The sequence below is a fragment of the Rhamphochromis longiceps genome, linkage group LG1 (genome assembly GCF_057381845.1).
Source record: "Rhamphochromis longiceps isolate RC_006_pf linkage group LG1, R_longiceps_female_GT1.1, whole genome shotgun sequence".
Lineage (NCBI taxonomy): Eukaryota > Metazoa > Chordata > Actinopteri > Cichliformes > Cichlidae > Rhamphochromis > Rhamphochromis longiceps.
Genome location: NC_140557.1, coordinates 14860953 through 14887448, shown reverse-complemented (window position 1 = coordinate 14887448; position 26496 = coordinate 14860953). Strand labels below are relative to the sequence as shown.

The window sequence follows — 26496 nt, the reverse complement described above, 5'->3', positions numbered from 1 at the left end:
CATTGTGAAAAGTTAGTGAAAATGACCTAATACGAAAGCATTTATCTTCAAAATAAATGTCATTTGCTGTATATTACGTTTCTGCCAGGTAAGCTCTTTTTTTTTTTGGTAGGTTGTCCTGGCAATTATTTCCAATTTTATGTGTGAATGTGCTTACCTGACTAATAACCGGAGGGGCATATGGATTGTTGGTCTGTTCGGTTACCAGGTTGACTCGATATTCTGTCACCTGTCCTCTGGCGATGACCCCGTGGTCTTCAGCAGTGCTCCAGGTTACTTTAAGACTGGTAGACGACAGTGCGGACACTTCTGGAGGAGCCATAAACTCTGGCACTGGAAACACATATTGCACCGTTTTCATTATCAGACCTCCATGCCACAGATCAGCTATTTACAGAGAGCACAAAGAGCATAAGCATATCCTAAGCTAACACACAAGTTATTACAGGGTAAAGTAAATCTGATTGCAAGCTAACACTCTAATACACATTGTGACTTTTCAGGGGGTCTGTAGATTAGGCATTTGTCTATCTGTATACAGATTTAATTTCAATGCAGCCAAAATTATGTATAAAGCAGCATTATAAAGGTTTTAATCAGAGACATTTACACCGAGGAAGACCGCAACCTGCTCTCTGAACAACAGCTCTTTCCTGCTAATTTCTTCTTATGTAGCTTACAAACTTGTAACAAACTGAAAACAAAGTCACCAATGCAAAAAAATAATTTTACAGCAGGGTAAATACTTAGCAAATCAGCAATTTGCAGCACAGCAGACACCAAGTACAGTTTCAAGTGAGGGGGTTTCACTAATTTTTCACTAATTTTCAGTACACTCCTTGCACATGACCATTTTTATAGGAATATTTCTCGTTTCTAACCCACTTAACAATGACCTGATTCAATCATAAAAAGGCACCTAACTGAAGGGATGAACCAGAGTTGTGTCTACACAGGTAGGCAACTTAGCTAAACATAACCCAATATATAAAAAGTATCTTTAGACACTTTGTTACAAGGAGCCTGTCACAAAAGACATAATTTGTCCAATTTCTTTAGTTGAATCTATATAAAAAAAAAATCTGTGTGTGTGTGTGTGTGGGGGGGGGGGGGGGGGGGGGGGCAAGTACATCGTGGTTAGTGCTGAAAATTACAACACAGTGTACTGCTCCCTTTGAGTCAATGTACTGTAGCTCACTCAATAGTCTCTTTTGTCCTCTCCTTGTTTCTCTCTTCTTTATATGACAGTGATCATTCAAATATTTTTTTTTATCTTATTACAACTGGATTTCTGTTTAAATGATTGGATAGGCTATCTTGCTATATATAAAACCCATGAAAAATTATAATCAAGATCAAGCAATATTTTCTTAATTTATACACATACATGTACCTGCTTGTAATAAATAGAATCAGTAGTATTAAAAACATTAACTACCTTAATTAAAAGCCCAAATTACGCTAGCCCATCCAAAATCAGAATCTTGGCGATAAGCCTGGGTTCTGTCATGGTCTGGGGCTGCAATCCAGTCAGTGGTGCTGAATGCAGAAAAGTACCATCAGATTTTGATCAAGCATGCAATACCATCTGGAAAGCCTCTGATTGGCAAACACTTCATTTTTTAGTATGACAATGATCCCAAACACGGCCAATGCTGTAAAAGCATGCCTGCCTAGAAAAACACACAGTGGAATACTATCAGTCATGGACTGGCCTCCCCAGAGCCTGGACCTCAACATTAATGAAGCAGTGTGGGATCATCATGATAGAGAACGGAACAAAAAGCTGCCAACATCCAAAGAAGAACTTTGGAAAGTCCTTCAAGAAGCCTGGAAAGCAATTCCTGAAGTTTGCTTCAAGAAATAACAAGGACGCTTACCTAAGAGAGCTCAGGCTGCTTTGAGAAATAAAGGTGGCCATAGTAAATATTCATTTTCAAGTTTGTTAGACCTGTAACATGTGTTTGAAAGTTTAAATACACTGTTGCATCACTTTCCCAACAAACATGGAGAACACAATACTCCAGGATAACAAAGGTCAAAGGTCTGTCCTCCTCAGGATGGTTTTGAAAAATTCATGATTTTGCCTCTCAGACATGCAAGTGGTAACTAACCTTGTTCTGTATTATATCAGTACAAATACAATTCCAAACCGCTTGATATGATGGATATTTTCTGTGCAACTACTGCTTTTTTAGTAATTCATTCATTCATTTGCTGCTTCTTTTATTGTATGTGTAGTGCTGGTGTTTGGTTATAGTTATGTCTTTGTTTGTAAGATTAGGAACAAGTGTTTTATAAATACCTTGGCTTTGTGTTTCTGTTCTTAACAAATCAAGCCCCAACTTATATCACTTGTTATCTAATTTTAGGTTTGCTTCTAAAGTCACTTTTAGGTATTCATTAACAGCCTTTTATGTTTATTAAGCCAACTCTTGAAGTGGCATAGTGATGCAGGGGTTAGCACTGCTGCCTCACATGAACTTCTGTATTCTAACAAAAAGACATATTCAGAGAGGTTAGTGGATATTATGTGGTCTTAATGGATTTAAGTATTTCATAATTCTATGGTTGTGATAGCCACTATTACATGACAGATTAGAGAGAAGGATTCTTTATTCTGCTGTTGATGCCATCTAACTGTGAAATATGCTGTGAAATGTGATTCACGGTAGACATAACCACAGTCATATTCTTTCTTTCTAACTCAGCCCATGTACGCGCACCAACACTGACACACATCCCACATTCAAAATGGTGTTATCATATGCTTGTTATCCAGACACATAGCTTAGAGTGACGTTGGAGGCAATCATTTAGTCCTAATGAGCCATATCATCCCTTTGAAATTCAAATACCTTAATGAGTTTCCCCTCCCCCACACACAGTTTTTCTTTCCTCCTTCCTTCCCTGCTTTCTTTTTCTACAATCTATCTCACAAATACTCACTAATTTTAATATAGTACAAAAGATCATTTAACCAACAGCAATGGCATCTGGTGTGTAGCTACATTTTAACCAAAATGTCACTCAATTCCAATTTGTTTTTAGATCTGGGGTCCATCAGTTATTGACAGGCCTTAATTTAACATCATAAGTTAAAAATTTAACTCTTTTAAATTTTAAGCAAGCTCTTTGGAGTGTCTGAATGCGAATCATTTTGTCTGAATATAGGTGTAATACAGAATCGGATTTTTCTGATTCAGCCATGGAAGGCCATGAAAGGAAAACCTAGCTTAAAAAATCCATACTGGACACACCACTGAGTCATTGATGGTTGCCAGCTGGATAAAAGTCAGCCCGTTAACACTGAAATGGAACTGCCATCTTTGGGCAAGCCCCTTTCTGATAATTGCCCATAAAACATTAACCACTGAAGGCTTTTGTTTCACACAGCTACAGTGCCTAACTAGATTTTACTTGGTTATTTCCCTGATTCCTTAACTTACTGTAAATACACCCAGTGAGTAAAAGTCAGCTGTTGAAATCATGAACACGAGATATACAAACCTCCCTCCATGGTGCGTGCTGAGGTCCACCCAGATGTACAACTTCCTGCAATATTGGTGCTTACAACTCTCATCTGGTATGTTGAAAAAGCCTCTAGACCAGTTACATTAGTACTGGTCTCAGGTGGTGACATTAAGCTTTTATTGGCTATGTTGGAACTTAAGGAGACACTTGGATCCAGCCAACCAGAGCTGAAAAACACCCTCTTTTCAATAGCAAGACTCGAAAGGTTCTGTGACTCCACTGGCCCACGGAGAAAGACCTCATACTTTGTGATAACACCTGTACAAAAAGAAAACAAATGTTAAATCAGTCTCTGAGATTACCTCTGATGTCTGCTAAAACAAAAGCTCTTCATCGAAACAATTATTTAGGAAATTAAAGAAGGAAAGCAACAGCTGCAGCTGCAGGGTTTGTTAAGAAAATACTGTCTGCACAGTTTATTTGTGCTCTAACACAACACTTTAGTTATTGTTAGTAATAGTAACAATAGTCCTTTCAAATTCATATCGTGATTACTACAAATGTTGAAGTAAAAAAAACAAACATAGAATACAATTAGTAAATAGTAATGGATGCAATGCAGTTTTGTTGACGACTTGTTGAAATGAAAACAACATTGTGTTAAAATGAGGAGAGAGCACCATGAAAACAAGTATGAAATCTACAAATCCTCTGTGTACGATTAAAGGTTTTCAATTGTTGTGGTTATAAAATAACACTTCAAATGATAGAAATATAAATTATAAATAAAAACAAATACGGTAAGGCAAATGTCTGTTTTGGCAGCTTTGTTTGCCCTGAGCTTAACATGCTCTTACTTCTTTCCTTTACTGTTCTTTGATGTCACGTAGGTTTTTATTCTTTATACTTTAAATGATTAGGTATTATGTATTATATAAAAAGTGTAGCTTCTACAACTGCAACAAATTTAGTTTATTAGAAATCTTAACAACAGTTAACTATCCTTAGCCAATCAAACTACTCTCTGGAACTCCTAATAACTTTACTGAAAATCCCTCTGCATCACTAGTAGATCATTAAATGTTGGAAAATAGAAAATCTATAATAGATATATTCATTCTTTAGCAGTATTTACTCTCCAAGTTCATTGAAAAAATTAAAAGCTTATATACAATTATAAAATTACATAAAAATGAAAAACTTGTGCAAAAAGTAGTGCCAAAAAGCGCCAAAAAGCAGAAGACATGTTACACAGCAAAAAATAAGGTACAAACCCACCATTATGGAGAGGCTCCACATTTGCAAATAAGTACTGAGCAGGTCTTAGCAATACTGCTAACCAGATGCACGTTATGATGTCTGTCCCTCAACTCAATGAGGAAAAACAAAAACTGGTGTAGGCAGATGTGTGCATTTTAAAACTGATCATTTCCACCCGAACACCACTTCAGTTTCTTATTATTTTCACAGAAGCACTGACCACACAGGCAAGAATAGCCGTATTATAAAAGAGTTACTTTAACTTGACTTCTCATTGAATGCTTCACTTTGAATGCACGGAGCTGGGACGACTGAAATGGAGAACTAACATAAAGATTGCCTGATAAGGACAGAGAACAAAATCAAAATGGAGAGGTGAGAAGGATGCTAAATGATTAACTAATGACAATGAAATGACACACAAAACCATATTAAGTGAGCTTTATATGACACTGCGAGGGAAACAGATCAACAGATGGGGAGGGAAAAAAGAGACACAGGCAGAGAGAAACCCAGGTTAGAGGGCTTTGTTTTACACTGAGCCTTAGAGCCAATACAAAGCTCTCTGGATTTACAAAAGGCAGTTCCAGTTCAGTGTGTATTTCTGTGTGTGTGTGTGCATTTGTGTGTGTGTGAGTTGGTTTAAGTTGACTCTCATGTGTCTTGAATGACACAGCCCTGAAGCTTTGCCACTAGGTAAGTGTTTCATGTACAAAATGTGTGTCATTTATTCTACTGTATTATTAATTTTGAAACAGGCATTAACATTATAATGCAATTGTTATTTACTTAAAATAAACAATGTATTCTTAATTGCAAAGCTATAAGCAATTTTTTTCTCTTGGCAGTGAGACCTTCTATGATGCATGGTATGTAGACAGTGATACTGCTGCAGAATGCTAAGGGTTACGTTGGGAGTGACCAGGATGGACAAGAGAAAATCACAGAGAAGAGTTATAGATAAAGTGAAAGAGTACAAGAAGAGAGTTGGTGTGACAGAAGAACAAGGAATAATGTAAAATGGATAAAAAGCAGAAAAGTAAGTATTACACATTAGATGAGATTACCATACGAGTGTGTATATTTGTGGTCATACCATTAGGCTCACTGGGGGGCTCCCAAGAAGCATGCAGAGTATGAGGTCCTATGGCAGTGATTCTAGGAGGGGGCTGGTTTTGTGGGGGGGCAGAGGCTGTCAGAAGAGACAGTGGTGGGCTAGAAGTGCATCCCCCAGAAGAACACGCCTGTTGAAAAGGTTAAACAGTTTTCATTGTTATTTTTTAGTCTGTAAATAATGTAAATATGTAAATATAAATATTTTTAAAAAGTAGTTCAAGCTTACTTTCTATATTATTTTAAAGCTATAGCTACCATCAGCCACAACATTAAAAACACAGATGGGTGAACAACTGTGATGGTTCTGGGAAAGAGTACGGTATATTTAAATAGCAAGCCTTGTGTGGTGGTCCGTAAATGCAGTGTGTAGTAACTACCATGGTGCTCCAACTGATGAACCAGTGACTGTGTCACTGGCATAGAAGTCCCATTGATTCACGTGTGAAGTAAAGGCTGACATAAGTGGTTCAATCTCACAGAGGAACTGCACAAATGACAGAAACCCTTAATACTGGCTAAGACAGAATGGTGTCAGAACGCTGTCCCACTGAAAGCACCGTTACAGGCATGTAAGTATCTTGAAAGAATAATGGAAATGGAAGAAGGTAGCAAAATCGGGGGCCGGTTTCACAATAATAACTGGTTTCTAAGGTTACACCTGTTTCTTGTTTAGTTTAATGCAGACTGCTTCACAAAAACTGATTAACCAGTGACACTCAACATAAAAAGGGAAAAAGGTGCTCCTATTTGAGAGCAAAGAAATGTGAAGCAGATGTAGCAGAGAGCTGCCCCTCCCTGAGCCTGGTTCGGCGGGAGGTGTCTTCCTGTCAAAAGGGAGGTTTTCCCTCCCACTATCGCAAAAGCACTTGCTCATAGGGGGTAAAATGGGGTTTTCTCTGTTTTCTTTGTATTATTGTACGGTCTTTACATTACAATGTAAAGTGCCTTGAGACAACTGTTGTTGTGATTTGGCACTATTTAAATAAAACTGAATTGAATTGAAAAGTTTTCAAAGGTTTTGTAAAACCAATCCCTAATGACTGGATTCTATGAATACCCCTTCTTGGAAATGTTGTTTTCTGATTGTTTTTTACAGCAGGGTAATAAAATAGGACAAGACAAAGAGTTCAAGGAGTCTAATCATTGGGTGCCTCAACTCCAAAGTTACAGGACCAGTTGCCTGATACAATGGGACATATGGGATTGCATCACAGTTTAGACCTTTTTTGGGAACATGAGGAGGACCTACACCACATTAGTCAGGTGGTTGTAACATTGTCGCTGATTAATACATATCTTTGTACTCAGTTGTGCCATAAACAGTGGACATTTGTCATACCTACCTCTAGTATTACAGTATATTGGGTGAAGGGCTTTAAACCACTTGACACAGCTTCTGTAGATAAGCCTGTGTAGTGAATGGCAGGCTCTGCTTCACTGGATGACTCCATGGAGGATAACACAAACCTATGTGTGACAACAACAGTAATAAGTATTTCTTTTTGTCTGTATTTCTTCATTGCTCACAATCACTCAACATCTTTCAGTTAAAACTAGTGCTGGAACATCACAGAGGCCTACAGGATAAGATGCATACCACGTAAACTGTACGGTCACTGGTTCAAAATAAAGACAGTGATTTAAAGCTATGGAAGCAGGCTGCTGGTGCAAATCACATCCCAGTTTCTTCTACCACATTTGTGACAGCTGAAAATGGTTTGTGCATTTAAAGACTCATATGTTTCTTTTCCATCCTAAGCGGTATGCCTCTAAGTCTTTAACCACACCTCCCTCTTTTCCCCTTTTTACTTACCTCTCCACTGGGCCTGTATCATTTCGTGGTGTGCTCCAGTTAAAGCTAGCACTAGTTGGACCTGGTCTTCCCACAAGATTTAAATGGAGCTGGTCTGCTTCAGGTGGTGCACCTAAAGTTCGATATGAAGCTGATGCACTTGTTGTCGCACCAGCTACATTAGCTGTTAGAAGCCAGTAAGAGTAGTTGGTGAAGGGAGACAGACTAATGTCTTCAAAAGATTCAGGGCCTTAAAATGGAAAGAACAAAGGAATAGGTAGGAAATTAATTTAGGGAGGAGAAAGACCAAAGAATATTTACATGTGTGTGATACGCTGTGTCGATACATACTAAAAGGATAGCGACTTTGGACAGTATGCACTGACTGTCCATCCCTAATGAGTGTGTAGTTGAGTATGTGAGAGTTTGGGGAGTCCGGTGGATGCCAAGAAAGACGAATAGATGAGTAACTGAGTGCATCACCTACTGGTGCAGGCTGCTGGGAGGGTGCTGCCCAGGAAGAGACAAAAACAAGTATATAAATAAACACACAAAATACAAATTAAAACTTAGAAAAAGTACTATGTTAACTTTCACACTGATGTACTGAGGATTACTGGCTGATTACTGGCATGTTGGTGCTCTGATGTGTGTGTTTATTAACACGTAAAACAGACCTTTAGTGCAGCCAAAGTGGTTCCCAGGATCGAAATGACTTGCCCCAAGTTGACATAAATCACATTTATCTCCAGTTACCAACAGCTTACATGCACAGATCCCTGTGTCCGGATGGCACGAACCATTGATGCTCCCCACTGGATCACATGCACAAGGATGGCATCTGTTTATTAAAAAGAGAAGAAAAACAAAGAAATCTCACTTTCTTTTATAACTAAAAAGATATGGTTCACAGTAACATGCAAAGACAAAAAAAATCAATACACAACATAACCACTGGCATAAAAAACCTCTTGATCATTAAAATGATTTTAAGTGACATAATAAAATTCACACTCTGTAGTTTGATAACTGCACAGTAGGAAAAAAAATGTAATTTTGTTAATACTATTGACCGGGTGTGTTTCTGTATTGGGGTGGGGTACAAAAGAAAGCAAAGTGCATTGTTAAATCTAGCTGCAAAAGTTTGCTCAAAGACAACTGGGCATGTGTGAGAATGAAAGGTGGTGGATCTTTTCCCTAACACTGTGAGCGAGACTCTCACTGCCATCTAGCCCACCCACCACCTTATATAGTAGCTGTGAAGCTAACTTTGCCAAAAAAGCTGCATTTCTCCTCAAGCTGTCGAAGTGTGAGCGCTTGTGACTATATGTGTGTGTGTGTGTCTGGCGGTGCATGTGTCTGGGTCAGCAGTGTGGTGTTACCCTCACAGGGGATGGGAAGTGGGTGATCATCCGGCCAGCTACCTCACACCTCAGACCGTGCGCGCGCGCGTGCACACACACACACACACACACACACACACACACACACACACACTTACAATAGTCTGCTTGCAGGAGGATTTTATGCACACACACATGCACAGCGCTCCAGCAGAGTAAAACTGTACAAACCATGTTACTGTCACACACATATAGACATTATCCATGTGTGCTTTTTTTTTTATTCTACAGCATATTGTACTCATATGTTCTCAGTTGCTCTCCCTCTGTCGACCCCCCCCCCCCCCAAAACTACACACACACGCACGCACGCACGCACGCACGCACACACAACACTACACCTTCTTTATTGCTGTGTGAAAAGCCACAGCTTCATAACGAGCCGCAAATTTGTCCTGTCAACTGGTGCTCCCACAAACACACACGGAGGCACAAATACACACACATACAAATGCCATAGTGACTCGACCTTCACTCCATTCCCAAGGAGAAAGAAAACACCAACATCACACCCAGTCTTTCTTTTTTCATCAGCCTTCAAAGTACCGGATGTGTGCGTTACTGAGAGAGAGAGGATTTAAGAGTACCGGCATATAACATATATCATTCAACCAGATTTTTAACACAGTAAGGTGTTTGTGTAAAAAATAAATAACAGAATAGCAAAAAGAAGTACAATTTATTTAATTTTTGAGAAAATGTTCCAGCAACATGCACAATGTCATTGAGACATTTGTTTACTTTTATGCAACCAGTCTCAAACATGAGACAGGTACATAGGCAGTACCAAAAGAATTTATGGTACCAAATATCTTCGCATCACCATGAGATTCTGCATTTACATATAGTACTTGGCAAAAACCTTGAGCTATACCTAATTTTTTAGTCATTTCTTTAAAGGGGCCTGATTTTTTTGACCATTTAAATTTTTTTCTAGTGCTTTTCAGCAATAGGTTTGCAAACTTTCTGGAGATTTTCCTCTGGATTGTTTCAGTAGAATGTTTTGCAGTTTGTTAAGCCACTATATACTGACCTATGAATCAATAATAAGTTATAAGTTATATTTAACGTTATAACGCCAATTCCATTTTTTTCCACAGTTTTTCAGGGACCAATTTTCAGCAAAAAAGTTGTGTATACAGGTTACACGGCAAGTTCAGACCCTGGAAATTCTGAATTTCGTTTTTTGTTTTGGGTTTTTTGCAACCCCGTGTAACTGCCTTAAATTAGGAAAGAGGTACAACAGTGAGTGTCTGCAGCCATCTGTGAAACACAGTGGAAGCTCTGTGATGCTGTGGAGCTACATTTCAGTCTGGGGTGTTGTGGATATTAATAAAGTGGATGGAATTACAAACACAAAAAAATACGGTCAGATTCTGAAACCACGTGGATTCATTTTTGAGCATGATGATGATCCTTTTGCCTCCCCTGAGCCTGGACTTACTCAACAGCTGGAATCAACATTATTCAAGTAGTGTGCCATAATCCTGACAGAGAATGGAACAAAAGGTAGTGAACATCTAAACAAGAGTTTTGGATTGTTCTTTAAGAATCAAGGGGAACTATTTCTGAAGACTACTTCAAAAAAAAAAAAAAAATCCAAGAAGTCTTGCTTAAGAGCATCCATATTTAAACACATGTAAAAATACATGTGTTACTTGATATTTATCAAGTGGAGAGACCAGCAGAAGATTAACGAGTAATAACTCATGACTTGGCTAGTCTTTTTTTTCTCTACAAGTGTGATACGGAAAAAAAACAAACAACCAGCAACCAAACAACACCAGTTTAAATGATAATTCTGGATTTTGTTCATTAATGCCGTTTGCAAAATCTGTCTGAGCATCTCTGATTTTCTTTTCGCATCGCTGATATTACCCACTCAACTCACATCACCAACCCTGCTTTTCTCTCTTATGTTTTATTAGTCAAGTCTTTTCTTCCATGTGATTTTCTTTTCAAGTGTCCTTGCAAAGTAAACTCTATTACTGTTGCTTTTCCTCCCTCCATCGTCCGATCCCTCTCTACTGTGAGGAGATCTCAGCCACAGCCTGATCTCATCCTTTAATGTTTTAACACTGGAGAATACAGCAATCAAGCAAGGTCAGCTAACACACACACAAACACATACATACTGGATCACTAGTCAAACAGTTTGCGCACCATCTATCTGCTGTGACACCCTGTCGAGAGGAACGGATGTGCATGTGCGTACCACCATCACATGGAGGTTAAGTGTAAAGTAACATTTGTGTATAAGTGTTTGAGGTGTGTGTGTGTGTGTGTGTGTGTGTGTGTGTGTGTGTGTGTGTGTGTGTGTGCGTGCAAGACAGCCCGCAGGTAGAGACATGAGCGGTAAAGGTCAAAGCAGCTCTTAACTCATGTAAGTCATATGTCTGCCTAGCAATCTGTAAACTGTCTTCACAGACACTGCATCTGCTGTTGTGTTTTAATTTGTGCATGAGATGTGTGTGTTTATACAAGTGGTGCAATTAATAGAAACAAACTTATACTTACGTGCCCAGACCAGGGTTGAATCCAAAAAACATCTCACGACACTGGTCACAACGTCGGCCTCCCACTGAGGGATGGGCACACACACACTGTCCAGTCTGGCTTTCACAACTGCGATGCAAAGCTCCAATGGGGTGGCAGTCACATTCCAAACATGTATCCTGATCCGGAGAAAAGTAGTAGCCTGCGAAAAGATAAGTATAACATAAAGTAATGAGCATGCAATTAATTATACACTGCAGTCTTTTGATATGAGTCTGACAGCTCAAGGGTCATTTCCTTAATAAGAATAATAAACAAAACTGAGAATAAGAAACTTCATTTATCCTAAAAGTTTGTTGAGACTTACAGCAGTCAAGATATAACTCATTGATACAATAACTAAAAGACCAAAATAGATAAGGGTAAAAAAATTATACTAAAAAAGGAAACGTATTTAAACACAACGAAGTGGAACAAAGCGTGAAATACATGCAGTGGACCAGTGTGTCTATTACACGCTTTCCTGTGATATCTGTGCAGGCTTACCTGTTGTTCCTAGAATATTTAAAAGGCAGAGCCTTAAGTTTTCAGGCCCCTCTTCAATGGAACCAGCTTCCAGTTCTCTCTACTTTTAAGATCAGGCTTAAAACTTTCATTTTTGCTAAAGCATATAGTTAGAGCTGGATCAGATGACCCTGAATCCTCCCTTAGTTATGTTGCAATAGGTGTAGGCTGCTGGGGGATTCCCATGATTCACTGAGTATTTCTTCTTCAGTCACCCTTCTCACTTACTATGTGTTAATAGACCTCTCTGCATTGAATCATACTTGTTATTAATCTCTGGCTCCACAGCATGCCTTTTATCCCGTCTTCCTTCTCTCTTCCCAACCTGTCGTTGAAGATGGCCCCGCCCCTCCCTGAGCCTGGTTCTGCCGGAGGTTTCCTCCTGTTAAAAGGGAGTTTTTCCTTCCCACAGTTACCAAAGTGCTTGCTCATAAGGCGTCATATGATTGTTAGTTTTCTTTCAGTATGTATTATTGTAGGGTCTACCTTAAAATATAAAGCACCTTGAGGTGACTGTTGTTGTGATTTTTGTGCTGTATAAATAAAATTGAATTGAATTGAATATTGGGTTGAAATATGATACAATGTAGAGGTTAAATCTAAAATGAATGCAGTTATTGTGGTATGAGATGGCAAAGATTTTCTGGATTTGTCCTATTGGCGGTGTAATTGAACGCATCCCTGTTGATATTATTTTTCAAACATTTCATATTCCTCATGATGATTGCCTTAACAGCTCCTGTGCTGGAACCCCAGTCGGTCCCTAGGCGGTATAATAGTCCATGGACTCAGCTATTGATCAGCTATTCAGCTACTGCTGCCACAAATGTAATGTAAACAGAAATGTAAAAAAATATTTAGCTTCTTTATTCTTTGCTTAATTTTCTTTTTACTTTTTTGAAAATCCACATGATAATGCTTGATGTTTTATAAAACATCATCAACATTTGTCATTCTAAGACCAGGATCTGCTATTGGAAGATTTAACTTCAAGCATTCATGTTATATTGCATCGAAAATAATTAATCCAGACCTTTATCGCCTTTTATTTGTTTCCCAAAAGTTTTTTGATAGAGAGATACTCCGGTGAGAAACAGAAACAGACAATGGTAGAAACCCTGTAAGAGCACAATTGTCTGTTGCATATGCCAAACAATGTCAACTGTGATTCATTTTTTTTCAGAACTACACTAATGACATCAAAATTTCATTGATTTTGAGCACAACTGCTATCATTTTGAAATAACCACTTGGTGCCACTGCTAATAACTAAACTGAGCCACCGTTTGTCATTTATTTGTAATAATATTTAACACAAAACCAATAACTGTGTCTGAGGTTGCATTAAGCACTAAGGTTCCAAATCACAAATCAATTCAGTTTATTTTTCTCAAGGCCGGCCAGATGATAAACAAATTAGATATTCTATTTAGCCACTTGGGCAAGAAATACTGAATGGCTGCCATGAGTTGGCAGTTAAGGAAATTAAAACAGTCAGCTTGCAGGAATGGAAGCGGAAATGCATTGAAATATCAGCATGATCAGACATTATAGCACAATTATACATCTGTTTCCTTATACCCACAAAGAATGTGACAGCTTCTATCTTTATGTCTACTTTATTATCTATTTATTCATTATTTTTACACATTTTAATCAACACATCAATTCCCAACTTGTCATTGTAAAATGATATGAAGGCTCTTCTTCTTCACTGACACTATACGTAAACTGCAACCTCTTGTCCTGCAACACTAACCCAAACAGGTGCACAACTGAAGGATGCTTTTTCCTTCATTTTATTCGCTGTGATGCTTATGGTTGATTCCTGGCAGAGAGTGGCTGAAAAACGCAAAAGCTTTAGACCGGAAACACCCATCCCCCCTTTTCAAAATTCAGAGTCATTTTATTGGTGAACTTTTATGCTACAGTTATTTGTGAAAGTTTCTTATCATTTTTTCATCCCTTCTTTTGAACTCACCAGGTCGGCAGCTACTGCAGTCCTTTCCATAGCGTGTTGGGATACAAACACATTGACCTGTGGCACTGTCGCAGACTGACCCGCTGACTGTTCCTTTAGGGTGACACATACAGGGTACACAGCCGTGGGACAAGCCCTCTAATAGGACACAAAACAAAATCAGTAGGGCTGAATGAATTTGCACTTTTTAAATAATTTGTTAACAATTTTGTTTCATTTGAGTGTTTTATTATTGAGTGAAAAATAAATGTGTAACTAATCATGGATTTAAGTTGCAGTTTGGGGTTCTCTTACTCTCAACGTCTAAAGTCTGGTTATAGTAGTTGTGAGCACAGTTGGTGCACTGCACTCCCTCTACTCCCTCCTTGCATGGGCACTGTCCGGTCTGCATATCACACACACCCCCTGAAACCGTTCCACTGATGTCACACACACACGGCAGACAGCCCAGAGAGTTTCGCTGCTCCAGGGTGTGAAAATTATGACGGCAAGAATCACAGCGACGGCCTTCAACATGCTCCTGAAGAAAGAAAGATGGAACAAATGTGGAAAGAAAAGATTTCATACTAAACTTGTAACTTAAAGTATCAGGATTGGACAAAAAATTTGCCAGGAGCCAAGGATTAAACCGGTCTGTCTGACTACACACACACACACACACACACACACACACACACACACACACACACACACACACACACACACACACACTAGCAATAATGCATTATTTTCCTTTTTGTGCTTCTATCATTTAATCTATATTAGTATTATATTAATAATCAGAAGATCAAAGCAGAACATTTTACAACAGAAAATACTGAATTTTAACTCCAATTTGTGCTTTATTTCCATTTTTATGGAAGTCAGTGTCTAAAACATTGTAAAAATGTCATACATGCCTTACACACACACTGCCCTGTGTAAGGATCACAGTCTGTCCCGGGTACTGTCCCCTCCTGTGAGCAGTCGCAGGGGGCACAAGATCCTTCCAGGTTCAAACCAAACAGGCCTCTACCGCACGAGTCACATCGCAGGCCACCGACGCCAGGTTTGCACTCACACTGGCCCCCCTCAGGTTCACAGAATGGACTGAGGGAACCCAGAGGGTCACAGTCACATGGCATGCAGCCGTCTGGGTGGGAAAGGTTCCAATAACCAAACTCACAGCGGTCACATGAAAGGCCTGCGATGAAAACAGGAGTGAGAAAGGGAGATTAAGAAAGAAAAATGGGAAACAAGAAAAAAAATTGATGATCGCTTGTTCACCAACTAGCAGTTAGCACTCCTCTGTTTGCAGACCTTTGTATGAGAGAGTAAGTGTATGTGTCTGTCTAAGCGAGAGAGAGCAAGAGAAATGGTGGGTGAGTGTATAAAACTGCCATCATTAGGGCCAGGCCCTCTACATATGATGGATCACTTACCTAAGGCCAAACACTTAATTTTACTGAGCAGAAAATAAATAAATTAAGCAACTACAAGAAAAGAATGAAGGGGGGAAAAATAGGAAATGGAAGGATGGATATGAAAAATAATTTTAAAAATATGATCTTTTGTAAAACAGGAAAAGTTGAGTTATCTTTAAAGGCCAAAAAGAGCTATAGAGTAACATATGCAAAATTAACATTTCAGTTTAGTTATTAGTCTTAATTAACTTTCAACTTGATTAGGTCAGCATTTCATTACACCATTATTAAATATTACTCCTTTCACTCTTTTGCAGTTTATTACTGCATATAATAATTACAAATACTAGTAAACACAAAGTCCATACATTTGCATGTTTTTATAGAAAAAACAATCTTAGGCTATACGACTAGTTAAACTATGCAGTGTGTGCATGCAGGGCTTATTTGAATACGCCATACGTATTCCATGACAGGCAATCTGTCCCTAAATGGATGCTCGGGGGCAAAGCAGTCACCATAGCCGTTTATAAGGGAGCGGGTGTTCATATGTGGGTGGGTATGAAAGTGTGTGCGCACACACACATTAATAATAACATACCTGTACATCTGTGTTAATGTGTGTGCGTGTGTGGGGCCTATTCTGTGTGGGGTAGACACTTGGCATTTCCCCTGGTCTGCCCATTTTAATGATTTTATAGATATGAATATATCTCTCTCCATATATCATATTTTACAGTAGTGAAATGAAGATATGTGTCAGTGTGTGTAGAGTACAAATGTCCAACTGAGTGTATTAGCAGGTAAATATGCAGGCTGGCAGACTGATGGTTAGAAACCTAACAATGATTTGATATATTGTACTCAAGGTAGATTTCCCCCCAAAAATGATATAATTTATAACGAATCATACACTTACAACAAAAACATCACTTACAAAGTGTTCTCTTTTAGAGCAGTGACCTGACCAACTCACCATTTACGAATCATATTTTCGCAATTAGACTTTTGATAAACAAACAGAAAAAAGGGGGGCAAAAAGAGATCAATAAAAGGGACCGAAAAGTGAGAACATTAGAGAACAGCCTGTGTTAGAAGATATTAGATCAGAACAGAAAGGATGTAATTTTGTTCTGAGGTGTCCACGTGTGCATATGTGTGTGTGTGTTGTTCGGGACATGGCCAGCCCTTTTATCAGTAGCCAGCTGGTTAACAGGCTCATGCATCACCATTTCAAACACTATTATGTACACACTGCACTCTGGCACCTTGTTATGAGTGTGCATGTGTTTCTGCATGTGTGTATCTGAGTCTCCGTGCACACATTTCAATTCCGTCCTTCTGAAGCTTGCCTGCCATTGCTCTACTCAAAGTATCAGCTTGGCGATAATAAATTGCCATAATCAAATCTCATTTCTGAAAAATACCTGTGGGAGCAACCAAACAAACAAGGACAGAAAAAAAACCTAAATGGGTCTTGTAAGAAGGAGTGTGAAAAATACAAGGGGCTGCAGCAGTTTGTTTTAATCAACTTGGCATTGAATTAGAGATTTAAATACCAGCTTAGTCCTTGATGGGTTGCGTGTGTACACACACACACACACACACACACACACACACACACACACACACACACACACACACACACACACACAAAGAAACTCTTACAATTTACAATACATAGCTAAGCAAAGACAAAAGTGCATGAACACATTCATACATTTTTTTTAAACATACACATAAACACAAACAAACACACACTTGTACACATGCACTCACACACGCAATGTGGACCCTTGATAGCAAGGCTTAGCAATAACCACGATGCGTTGAGTTGAGGAGCGTTGGCCGGTTTTGCATTTCATATGAGCCTGGTCTTCAAAGACACACAGGGGAGAGTGTGAAACCATTTATCACAAAGAGAAGCACGACGGCTGGAAGCACCGCCAGCAGAAAAGCCTGTTTATTTTGGCTGCCACAACAGTTTGGGATATGAGTGTGTGTGTGTGTGTGTTCATCAGTGTGCATGTTTTTCATCTGGACCCAGTATCCCCACTTTTTTTGCTTTTGCGTACACCTCAATGAGCACTCCTATGTACGCTGCTACTGGACAATTAAATAACCATTGGAATAACAAAAACTCAAAAAGTTATTAACAAAAAGTTATTAAGGAGATTTTGTGAAAAAAATTTTTTTTTTTTAGCCGATGTGATTTGCTGTTGTGTTAACATACCAAGGTCAAACGATAGCTGATCTTACCCTTTTCAGCGTATTATCTTAACTCAGCATTCAACTTCAATGCTTGACTTTCAGGAAAAGGATCTAGGAATCTAGGAAGATGCCTAAAAAACTCATGTTTTACACCTACATATAAAGAGTGCTGTTGAAAGAAGCAGCTCCAACAGTCTCCTTTGACAGATGCACACACAAACAACTTTAAACGCAAGATTTTGATTTCTTTCAAAAACAAGACCTTCACCATTTACACCTGTAAAAACTAAGCTTTCTTCAGTGGTTTGAGATCTTTTTACCTGTGACATGGGGTTTACAATGGCACTGTCCTGTGTAACGGTTGCAGCTGGAAACTGCCCCTGTAGAGGTTCTCATGACACCCATGCCATTGCAGTTACAGGAACTGCAACCATTTGGATTTGAGGCTGTGAGACCAAACCAACCAGGCAAACAGTCTGCACACTGACGGCCTGTTACTGCAGCTTTACAGTGACACTGACCTCCTATCTGAAAGTGACAAACGGAGAAAGAGGGAAAGATTTTAATCATAGATTAACGTGGTAAAGCGGTATTTTACTTTCTTCTTCTTTTCTAATTTTTCTAATAAAAATGTGAATATAAAATAATAAAATGTAAGTATTCTGAGATTATAAACGTGAAAGTTACGCATTTCAAAACAGAGTCAAAGAACCATATCTCTTCACTTTGCACAGACGGATCATGGTTGAAGTGAATTTGTCCATTGCGTTGTATTTGCTGACGCTTAAAAGGTATCACCAATAGCATGCTATTTCCTTAACAGCAATCATAATAGGTGTTGCAATGTTTATTGTAAAATTACTACTTCAAAGAGTGTATTTATAATTACAATAGTCTTAATATACACATCCTGTATTGATTATTAAGATCGTTCTATATTGAATGTAATGGTGTCTACCTGCACACAGTCCATTCTGCCGTTGACCGTTCCAGCAGTGTAACAGTCACAAGGCTGGCACACATCAACTGAAGTGGGATCACAGTCCTCGAGCCTGAAAAACCCACTTATACACTGCTCACAGTTCTTACCTGATAGGAAACATGGAGAAACAAGGCGATAAAGGGTGAAAAAAAGTCAATAGATAGAAATCACACAGAGCACAAAAGAGATACCTCTGCTGAAAATGTCCAGTTTAACCATAATTGTTTAAATGGTAAGATGCTTTTTAGCCTGACGAAAAAATATAACTACTGCATGATTGAATTTACACATAGGAGGGATTTGAGGCTATAAGTCCGAACCAAAAGGGATAAGAACGATTAAATTTACCAGTGTCTTTACGTTTATTAGTATCTATAAGGACAAAAACAAAGTGGAATTTAAGACAGCCCATGCAAATTAGTAAAATGCATCGACATGAAGAAAACACAGTGAAATGACCTCAGTAAACAAATTCCAGATGACTTCTCAGTATTAATCAATAGTTTTAGGTATTGAATACAACATTAATTTCCTTTTATTTATTATTTATTTATTTTTCAAGAGAATAAAGCAGAGTATGCTTTAGGTTATCACTGGAGTCATCTGATTATACAACTCTAATGTAACAAAAGACACGAGAGTTAGATTGTTTTACTGTTACAACAAATTGTGGGTTACTCATTTACACTCGCCTTAGCTCTGCTCAGATTAGGCTATGTAATTAAACAACATCAACATAATGCACTTGAAGGGTGTTTCTACAATCTTTTCCTCACTTTTTAAATCTACTATGGGCATGGGAAAGTCATTTTCCCAAGGGGCCACGTTAGAAACTGGGACTCGTGGAGGACCACACCAATAATCTTATAAAGAGATGTAAAGAGATAAATATTGAGAAGAACTGAGTTCAACTTATTGCAGTGGCCCTTCACAACACTCATAGTGTCTTATCTCATCTTTTGGTAAAATTAACTGGGTTTTCAATATCTGCATTTGTAAATGTTTCATTGATTCGTTTATATTGGAGAGAAGACTGGGAGAAAGACCTGTGGTAGACATGCACCAAACAGCATTGGGGTGGATTCAAACCTAGGCCTCTGCATTAAGCCATATAGCATATAATTTGCCTTTGCTAAATCTGTACCTGTGGTGTTGTGCATGCAGTTGTCGCAGACACCTCCTCCTCCTCGATAATGCTCATCTGGATGGTCATCAGCTAAGGCATCATAATGACAGGAGAGGGCGTGGCTGTGACACTGACAAGGTCGGCAGTTCATAGGTTGGAGCTGATCACCTGACCTGAATGGCTTGTCATTGTAGAGTGGTGCACAGCTTTCGCACTGTGAAAAACAATTACATTGCGTAAATATATATGGATGTACATTTTTTATTTGTGTACGGTGACATACTTTAAACTGTACATATAAGTAATATAATACATTTAATATCATACCCATGTAAAAAAATTATTTATTAACAGAAACTTAAAACCTACACAGCTGTCATAGCGTGAAAATACAAAATACATAAAACAAACTAAAACAAAACAAAACTGTACAGAAAAATCATCCCAGAAAAGAAATGTTTGCTTTTATAAAACAAAGAGTGATATCAGGATGGTAAAAACTGGAGAAATAAATGAGCAAGTGGAGAAAATGTAAAAAAACTGTAAAATCGAAGGCCCACTGAAATTTTTAATCTAACGAGAGAAGAATAATACACATAATGGCACATAATACTGATGTATTCTCTGCTATATTAGAAATAAAAACACTACATTCAACCACACACACACACACGCAGAGAGCATAGGGAAATCACTGCTACTAATGAGGAATGACTTGTAACTGTCAGCGCTCTCTCAGAGTCCCACTTTCATGTCAAAATAAACATACCAAGGTGTGTGTGGTTGTATGTGTGTGTGTGTGTGTGTGTGTGTGTGTGTGTGTGTGTGTGAGATAAAAAATGCATTTTTTTGTAGCAGAGTGCAGCAGAGGCGAGAAGCAGCAAGTACAAGACCTTTGATTTTGTTCAGCAGTCAGTACAAATTATAGTGGACAAGGGGGGCTTCAAATGGTGGGATTAAAAATGTATTAAAAAACACAGGAGTTCCTCCCATGTGTGACACATGCAGACCTGCACTGGTCCTATTATGTATGACACACAGAGGAGGAGGGAAGCCAGGGGAAGCGAGAGGGAGGGGGAGAGAGTAGATCAAAATGGGGAAAGAGGTTCCTATTTCGTGCTGCATGCGAGAGAACGGAGTACAAGTAAAAAGGAACCGAAAAACTGATGGAGACAGAAGAGGAAGCAAAGGCCAGAAATAATCCATAAGCAGGGGACAATGTGGGGCACAAAAGGAGACAAAAAACAAAAAGCAATGGATACATGAATAAAATTAATGCCAGCATAATTACAACATGCACAAGGTCCGCACAAGGATCCACTTATCAAAAAAGTGCTTTGTAGTTCTGCTGTGGTCTGCACCCTTGCAGTTTGGTATTTTTATATTTAGTCATTAAATTTTTAGATTACATCTAACAATTAAAACAAATAAATGTTTGCAGTCAGCATCAAGAGGACTGCTGACTGCTTGATTGGCTGATTATTAGCACAACTTAGTGAAACAGCAAGAAAATTCTCTTGAAATGCGATGTATGCATTCAAGCATCAACACAGAAACAACAAGAGACAAAAAGAAACAAGTCTACAAAGACACACACAGAGACACAACTACACACAGGCAGGGGCACGTCTTGGGACACATAATTCCACAGGAGCACTGAGCTGTTTGCATGTTCCTGTTTGTTCTGTCACTCTGCCTGCTCATCTGTCTGCCATGCTGTTTGGCCTGAGGTCTATCTGATGTCTTACCTACAATAAGTTCCCTCCTGTACGTCTGTCCATGCTTTTTTTCCCTCTTTCTGCCCATCTGTCTGTGCTTTTCTGCCGGTCTATCAGCATCTCTATGCCCCAAACCGTTTCACATATCAAAGGTACTTTTCTTTCTGCACTCCAAATAGAAAAACCTCACTACATCTCACTCTTCGTCTTATCCGCTGGGGATAAGTCCAAGAGCGGGAGTTTTCCACTCTTCTATCACTCTTTCATTCCTCTTTTTGCCTCCTCTAGCTCTGTGTCTCCTCTCCTCTATCTTCCCACACTTCCTTCCTTCATTTCCCCTCTATCTGAAAAACAAATCACTCTGTACATCTCTCCCTGCTTCCCACCTCTCCGATTCCTCTCTCCCTTCCCCCTGTCTCTACTGTCCCCCAACTGCTTGTTCTCATAGCCACAGTGAGTATGTGAGCAGGAAATATTACCATACCAAATGAAAGGGGGAGTTTTTCTTTCTTCTCTTTTCTTTTCATTCAACATTGCGTTACCTTCTCTCTCTCCCTGCCTGCTAATTAGTTGAGGGACTGGTGTTTGGCAGTTAAAAGAAGAGCGCAAACGCTCATTCTCTTCCTCATACAAAAGGTTTTGATGGCGCTCCATCATCTGCACACAGTACTCACAGCAAAAAAAAGAACAGCACATAAGTAAAACTGAGTTTAAGTTCCTTTAATTCTATTTGCTTTAATCTTCTGCACATAGTCGCTGCACTGTGAACCCAAAACAACAGAAAAAAGTTATTTACTAAGCTAATTTTTGAGTTTGGCATTTCTGTCAGTGACTCTTTAATGTCACTGTTTTTCTTTTTCAACAGTTTCATGACAGAACATTTATTCTTAATGCAAAAAGAAAAAACAGAGTTAAGCTAAGGGGTGCGCGTGTGTGAGTATGAATGAATGTGTGTGTTTTGGACTGTGAAGCCAAGGAGAGGATAACATCTTATTTTCACTCTTGAATGTTTGGACAAAACCTGCTGAGTGAGGAGACTACTCTAATGGATGTGTGGACATTTAGATGGCCTGTCATAGGCAACTGTGTATGTTTGTGTATGTATGTATGTATGTATGTATGTGTGTGTGTGTGTGTGTGTGTGTGTGTGTGTGTGTGTGTGTGTGTGTGTGTGTAGGCTAGTGCTAGTGTGTGTCTATATGTGTATGTGTAAAGCTGCTGGGACAACTCATCTTATCCTAAATGCCATGACCAATTTCACGCTCTCACTGGAAAGGTCGTGGCACTGGCTTGTGTATGTGTGAGCAAATTTGTGTGTACATATCCACGTTGTGTGTATCTAAAGTTAACCCAGTTAACCCCTGTGCAGGTGAAAATCTGCTGCTGAGGCACACTTGAGCCACAGAGATCCTGGACAATGCCACTTAATGTCACTAGCCATCAATATCTCTCAGACACATGGATAGAAACAGAAAAACATGTTCAATGTCCAATTCAGAGGGCACATATTATATATAAATACAAAACAATTTTACAGTTTCCAGGATGGCAACTTCTATTCTAATCACAGTTTTTCTACTACAAAAATTATGTTTGAGCATATCCTGCAACAGAACAATCTAGGTCGCAGGTTGATGATTGATTTCGTAATAATTTCATCACATCTATAGCTGTATGGCTTGAGAAAAGAGAAGAGCGCTGAGCTGTTAACCGATCACCACATAGGGATACATAGTTGGACCAGTGGCAGTGTAAGATGTCAATTGGCTTGGTATAGACAAATATATTATAGAGCATCTGGCAAAAAGCCTGATCCAAGACATCTTCAACATCCATCCAAAAAAGCAGAATTTCAACATCACACTGAGGGATGTTTTGGGGCTGTTCTAGTTGATGTGCCACTGCAACATTTTGTGGAAGTTTGGGACAGTGCTTAGATTCATTAGGATCAATTTTCATCTTGGGCATGAAACACTGCTCCAATGGATATTCAAGGGAAGAACATATGTACCTGTGTTTTGTGGACTTGGAAAACGTTTTTGACCTCATTTCTTGGGGTCTTATGTGAGGAGTGCTTAGGAAGAATTGGGTACTGGGCCCATTGCAATGGGGATATTTCAGTTCCTGTATATGTTCCGTAAGAAACTGGTTTGTGTCGCTGGACTCATTTCCAGTGGGTCTTGGACTCTGCCAGGGATGCTCCTATCCACTAAGTTATTACTTTTTATGGACAGAGTTTCTAGGTGCAGTGAAGAGGTGGACAGTGTCCAGTTTGGTTGCCTTAGGATCTTGTTTCTGCTTTTTGCAGATGATGTGTGTGTGTGTGTTTTTTAGATTCATCAATTGACATCTTGCACCTTTCATTGGGGCAATTTGCAGCTGAGTGTGAAATGGATAGGATGAGAATTAGCAGTTTCAAGTCTGAGGCCACAGTTCTCGGTCACAAAAGAGTAGAGTGTCCAATCTTGGTTTGGAATGAGAAGCTGCCCCAAGTGGAAGTATCTCTGAACTTTGTTCACAAGTGAGGATAGAAAGGAGCAGATACTGAGACAGAGAGGTGCAGAACCTGCAGTAATGCAGAAGGTCTTGATGGGTGGGCACAGGGAGGTCTAGGCGTCTCAACTCAGATTGCTGCCTCCAAATAAAATGGATAGATGCAAGGATGGATGAACTACTACTCTGCACTGTGATCACCTTTTACCAGGTCCTAACTGTATTCAAAAAATATGTAGAGGGGGGTAAAAACTAATTGTTAAAGAACATTTTCTTCAACTCTTCCAAGACACACACACATGCACACAGTCACAAAGTTAGTTCACTTGTCCTGAATCAAGTTCGATTTAACTTTCCCTCATGATTTCAGGTGCCAATAAAAGAGGACGGTTCAGACAAAATAAATGTGCAAAAATTGAATTTGGAGTTCAAGAACCATTAACTGACACAGGCATTTTGCAAGTTAAAACCGAGTAATCTGATGTACAATGCAGTATATGATATAACTTTCAGATGTGATGGAATCCATCAGTTATGTAGACAAACAGAGACAGAGTGACAGAATGAGAGATCAAGTCTGACACAGAGTGCACATAAGAAAGAATCAAAAGGAGAGTGCATGTGTGTCCGTTAGTGCGCACAAGTGTTTAAGTGTGTGTGTGTGAGATGGAGAAAGAGTTTAAGTGTGCTTTCTAAGGCCCCTGTTGATCATCTTGACACATGTCTGAGCATTTCTGTCACTTTAATGTCACTGTGGAAATTCTGCAGATTAGTACAACATCCGTCATGGTGCTAGCCCGATCCAAGTCAACAGAACGCATGCAATATTAAACGCTAATATTCCCCACAGCCTTTTATGCTCCAATATTACAGAGACAGAAGAAAGGCCCTGAATATTCACTCAGAGAGATGACATGGACAGGTTCGGGAAAAAAGAAAGTGCACACAGGCTCACACACAAAAAATGACTCTATAAAGACACGTGCACATATTACACACTAATGTATTTCACAGAAGTGTAGCTTCTGTAGAGATTAATTTACATAAAATATATCCATGCTTATTCCACTACATCTCTCCAACACAAAAGAAGTAATGTATGTACGAGAGAAAAGGAAAGAAGCAGCTTGGGAGGATGGATCAACCTGAGACAGGAAGAAAAAAAGGAGGAAATACAGAATGAAAAATGAAAAACAGAGCCAAATAGGAATGAATTAAATACTTAAAAAGTGAGGCAATAAAGAGTGAGAGGGAATAGAAAAAAACAGCTGAGTGAAATGAAGCGAAATACAAACAGAAAAAGAAAGAGAACTGATTAGAGATGCATGCTGAGGGAATGTAATTGTTCTAGTCGATTTGAGACATTATTTAAAGTGAGACCCGAGAGAGAAAGACAGAGTGTGTGAGAGAGGGAGCGATCGACAAAGAGAAGAAGGCGGAGGTGGGACAGGGACCTAAGAGTGGAACGACAAAATGGTGTATAAAATAGAGAAAAGGAGAAAAAAAAGGGGGAAATTTTTTGTCATAGTCTGAAGATTATGACTGAAGTTTAGTTTGTGTGTGTGTGTGTGTGTGTGTGTAGAGCACTTTCTGTGATAACTTTTATTTTAGTGTGAGGTTCATGTAAGAGTAAAATTATTAAATACATGCGTGTGTGTGTAGGAGGCTGTCTGTTATTTTTAACAGCTGCTAGCTGACAGCTGTGCGTCTCCATGCAAAAACTAATGCACAGACACAGGTGTATGAATGATACATAAGTAGTGAATAATGTAGGCTGTCCTGTGCTACAGTGAGGTGAAGCCGTCATATCGAACATTTCACTGCAGACTACAAGGGGTTTTTCTTAGGGTGATGCCTACTACTACCTTACAAGTTGTATTAGCTTCCAGTCAAACTAACATCTGGTCACACAGTGATGGTTTAGGTCAAACTACTCCTTCTGTTACCAGTGTGTGAATACTCACAAGGTACTTTTGGTTTCACCTTAAATGATTGGCAACTATAACCAGAAACTCTACAGACTGCAAAAAAGACTCTACATTTTACTTAACAACTTATGTAGCAACTACCCAGCTAACTGCTGCAAGTAGCATTCCAGTAATTCACATACACATAAAACCATTTTCTCTAAAATTTTATGAAAACAACTTTAGGCAGACTTTAGGTCCATTTGTTTTAGTGGATATAAATGAATACACAGTTTAATCAGTTTAATCATAATCACAGAAACTAAACTTCTGTCATAATCTTCAGACTATAATTATTGATAAAGGCAATTCTCCATTACATATGGTGATGAAATGAAAACGTTTCTAAATGAACTTAAATATCAAATGAGTTTTATCAATCATCACTATTAGCATTGTGGTCAGCATTTAAACAAGCTGGATTTCATTTCAGGCATGCATACTAACATTTGGATCTCATCTGTTCCTTTTCTACTTGTTATCCACTTTTGGTCTAATTTTCTGTCATGA

General features: G+C 38.9%; 1 protein-coding gene across 1 annotated transcript in view; it reads right to left on the bottom strand.

Moving 5' to 3' along the window:
- ush2a (Usher syndrome 2A (autosomal recessive, mild)) overlaps window positions 1–26496 on the bottom strand; it is a 228389-nt gene that overhangs the window by 157734 nt on the left and 44159 nt on the right. Inside the window, exons 12-25 of the mRNA XM_085395310.1 lie at window positions 19827–20022; window positions 18659–18789; window positions 18021–18228; window positions 14986–15269; window positions 14381–14606; window positions 14087–14224; window positions 11563–11743; window positions 8320–8483; window positions 7994–8152; window positions 7664–7892; window positions 7194–7317; window positions 5831–5978; window positions 3511–3792; window positions 158–333 (exon numbers count right to left, since the gene is read on the bottom strand). Of these exons, the coding sequence (XP_085251436.1) occupies window positions 158–333; window positions 3511–3792; window positions 5831–5978; window positions 7194–7317; window positions 7664–7892; window positions 7994–8152; window positions 8320–8483; window positions 11563–11743; window positions 14087–14224; window positions 14381–14606; window positions 14986–15269; window positions 18021–18228; window positions 18659–18789; window positions 19827–20022 (2646 nt within the window). The remainder of the gene's footprint in view (window positions 1–157; window positions 334–3510; window positions 3793–5830; window positions 5979–7193; window positions 7318–7663; window positions 7893–7993; window positions 8153–8319; window positions 8484–11562; window positions 11744–14086; window positions 14225–14380; window positions 14607–14985; window positions 15270–18020; window positions 18229–18658; window positions 18790–19826; window positions 20023–26496) is intronic.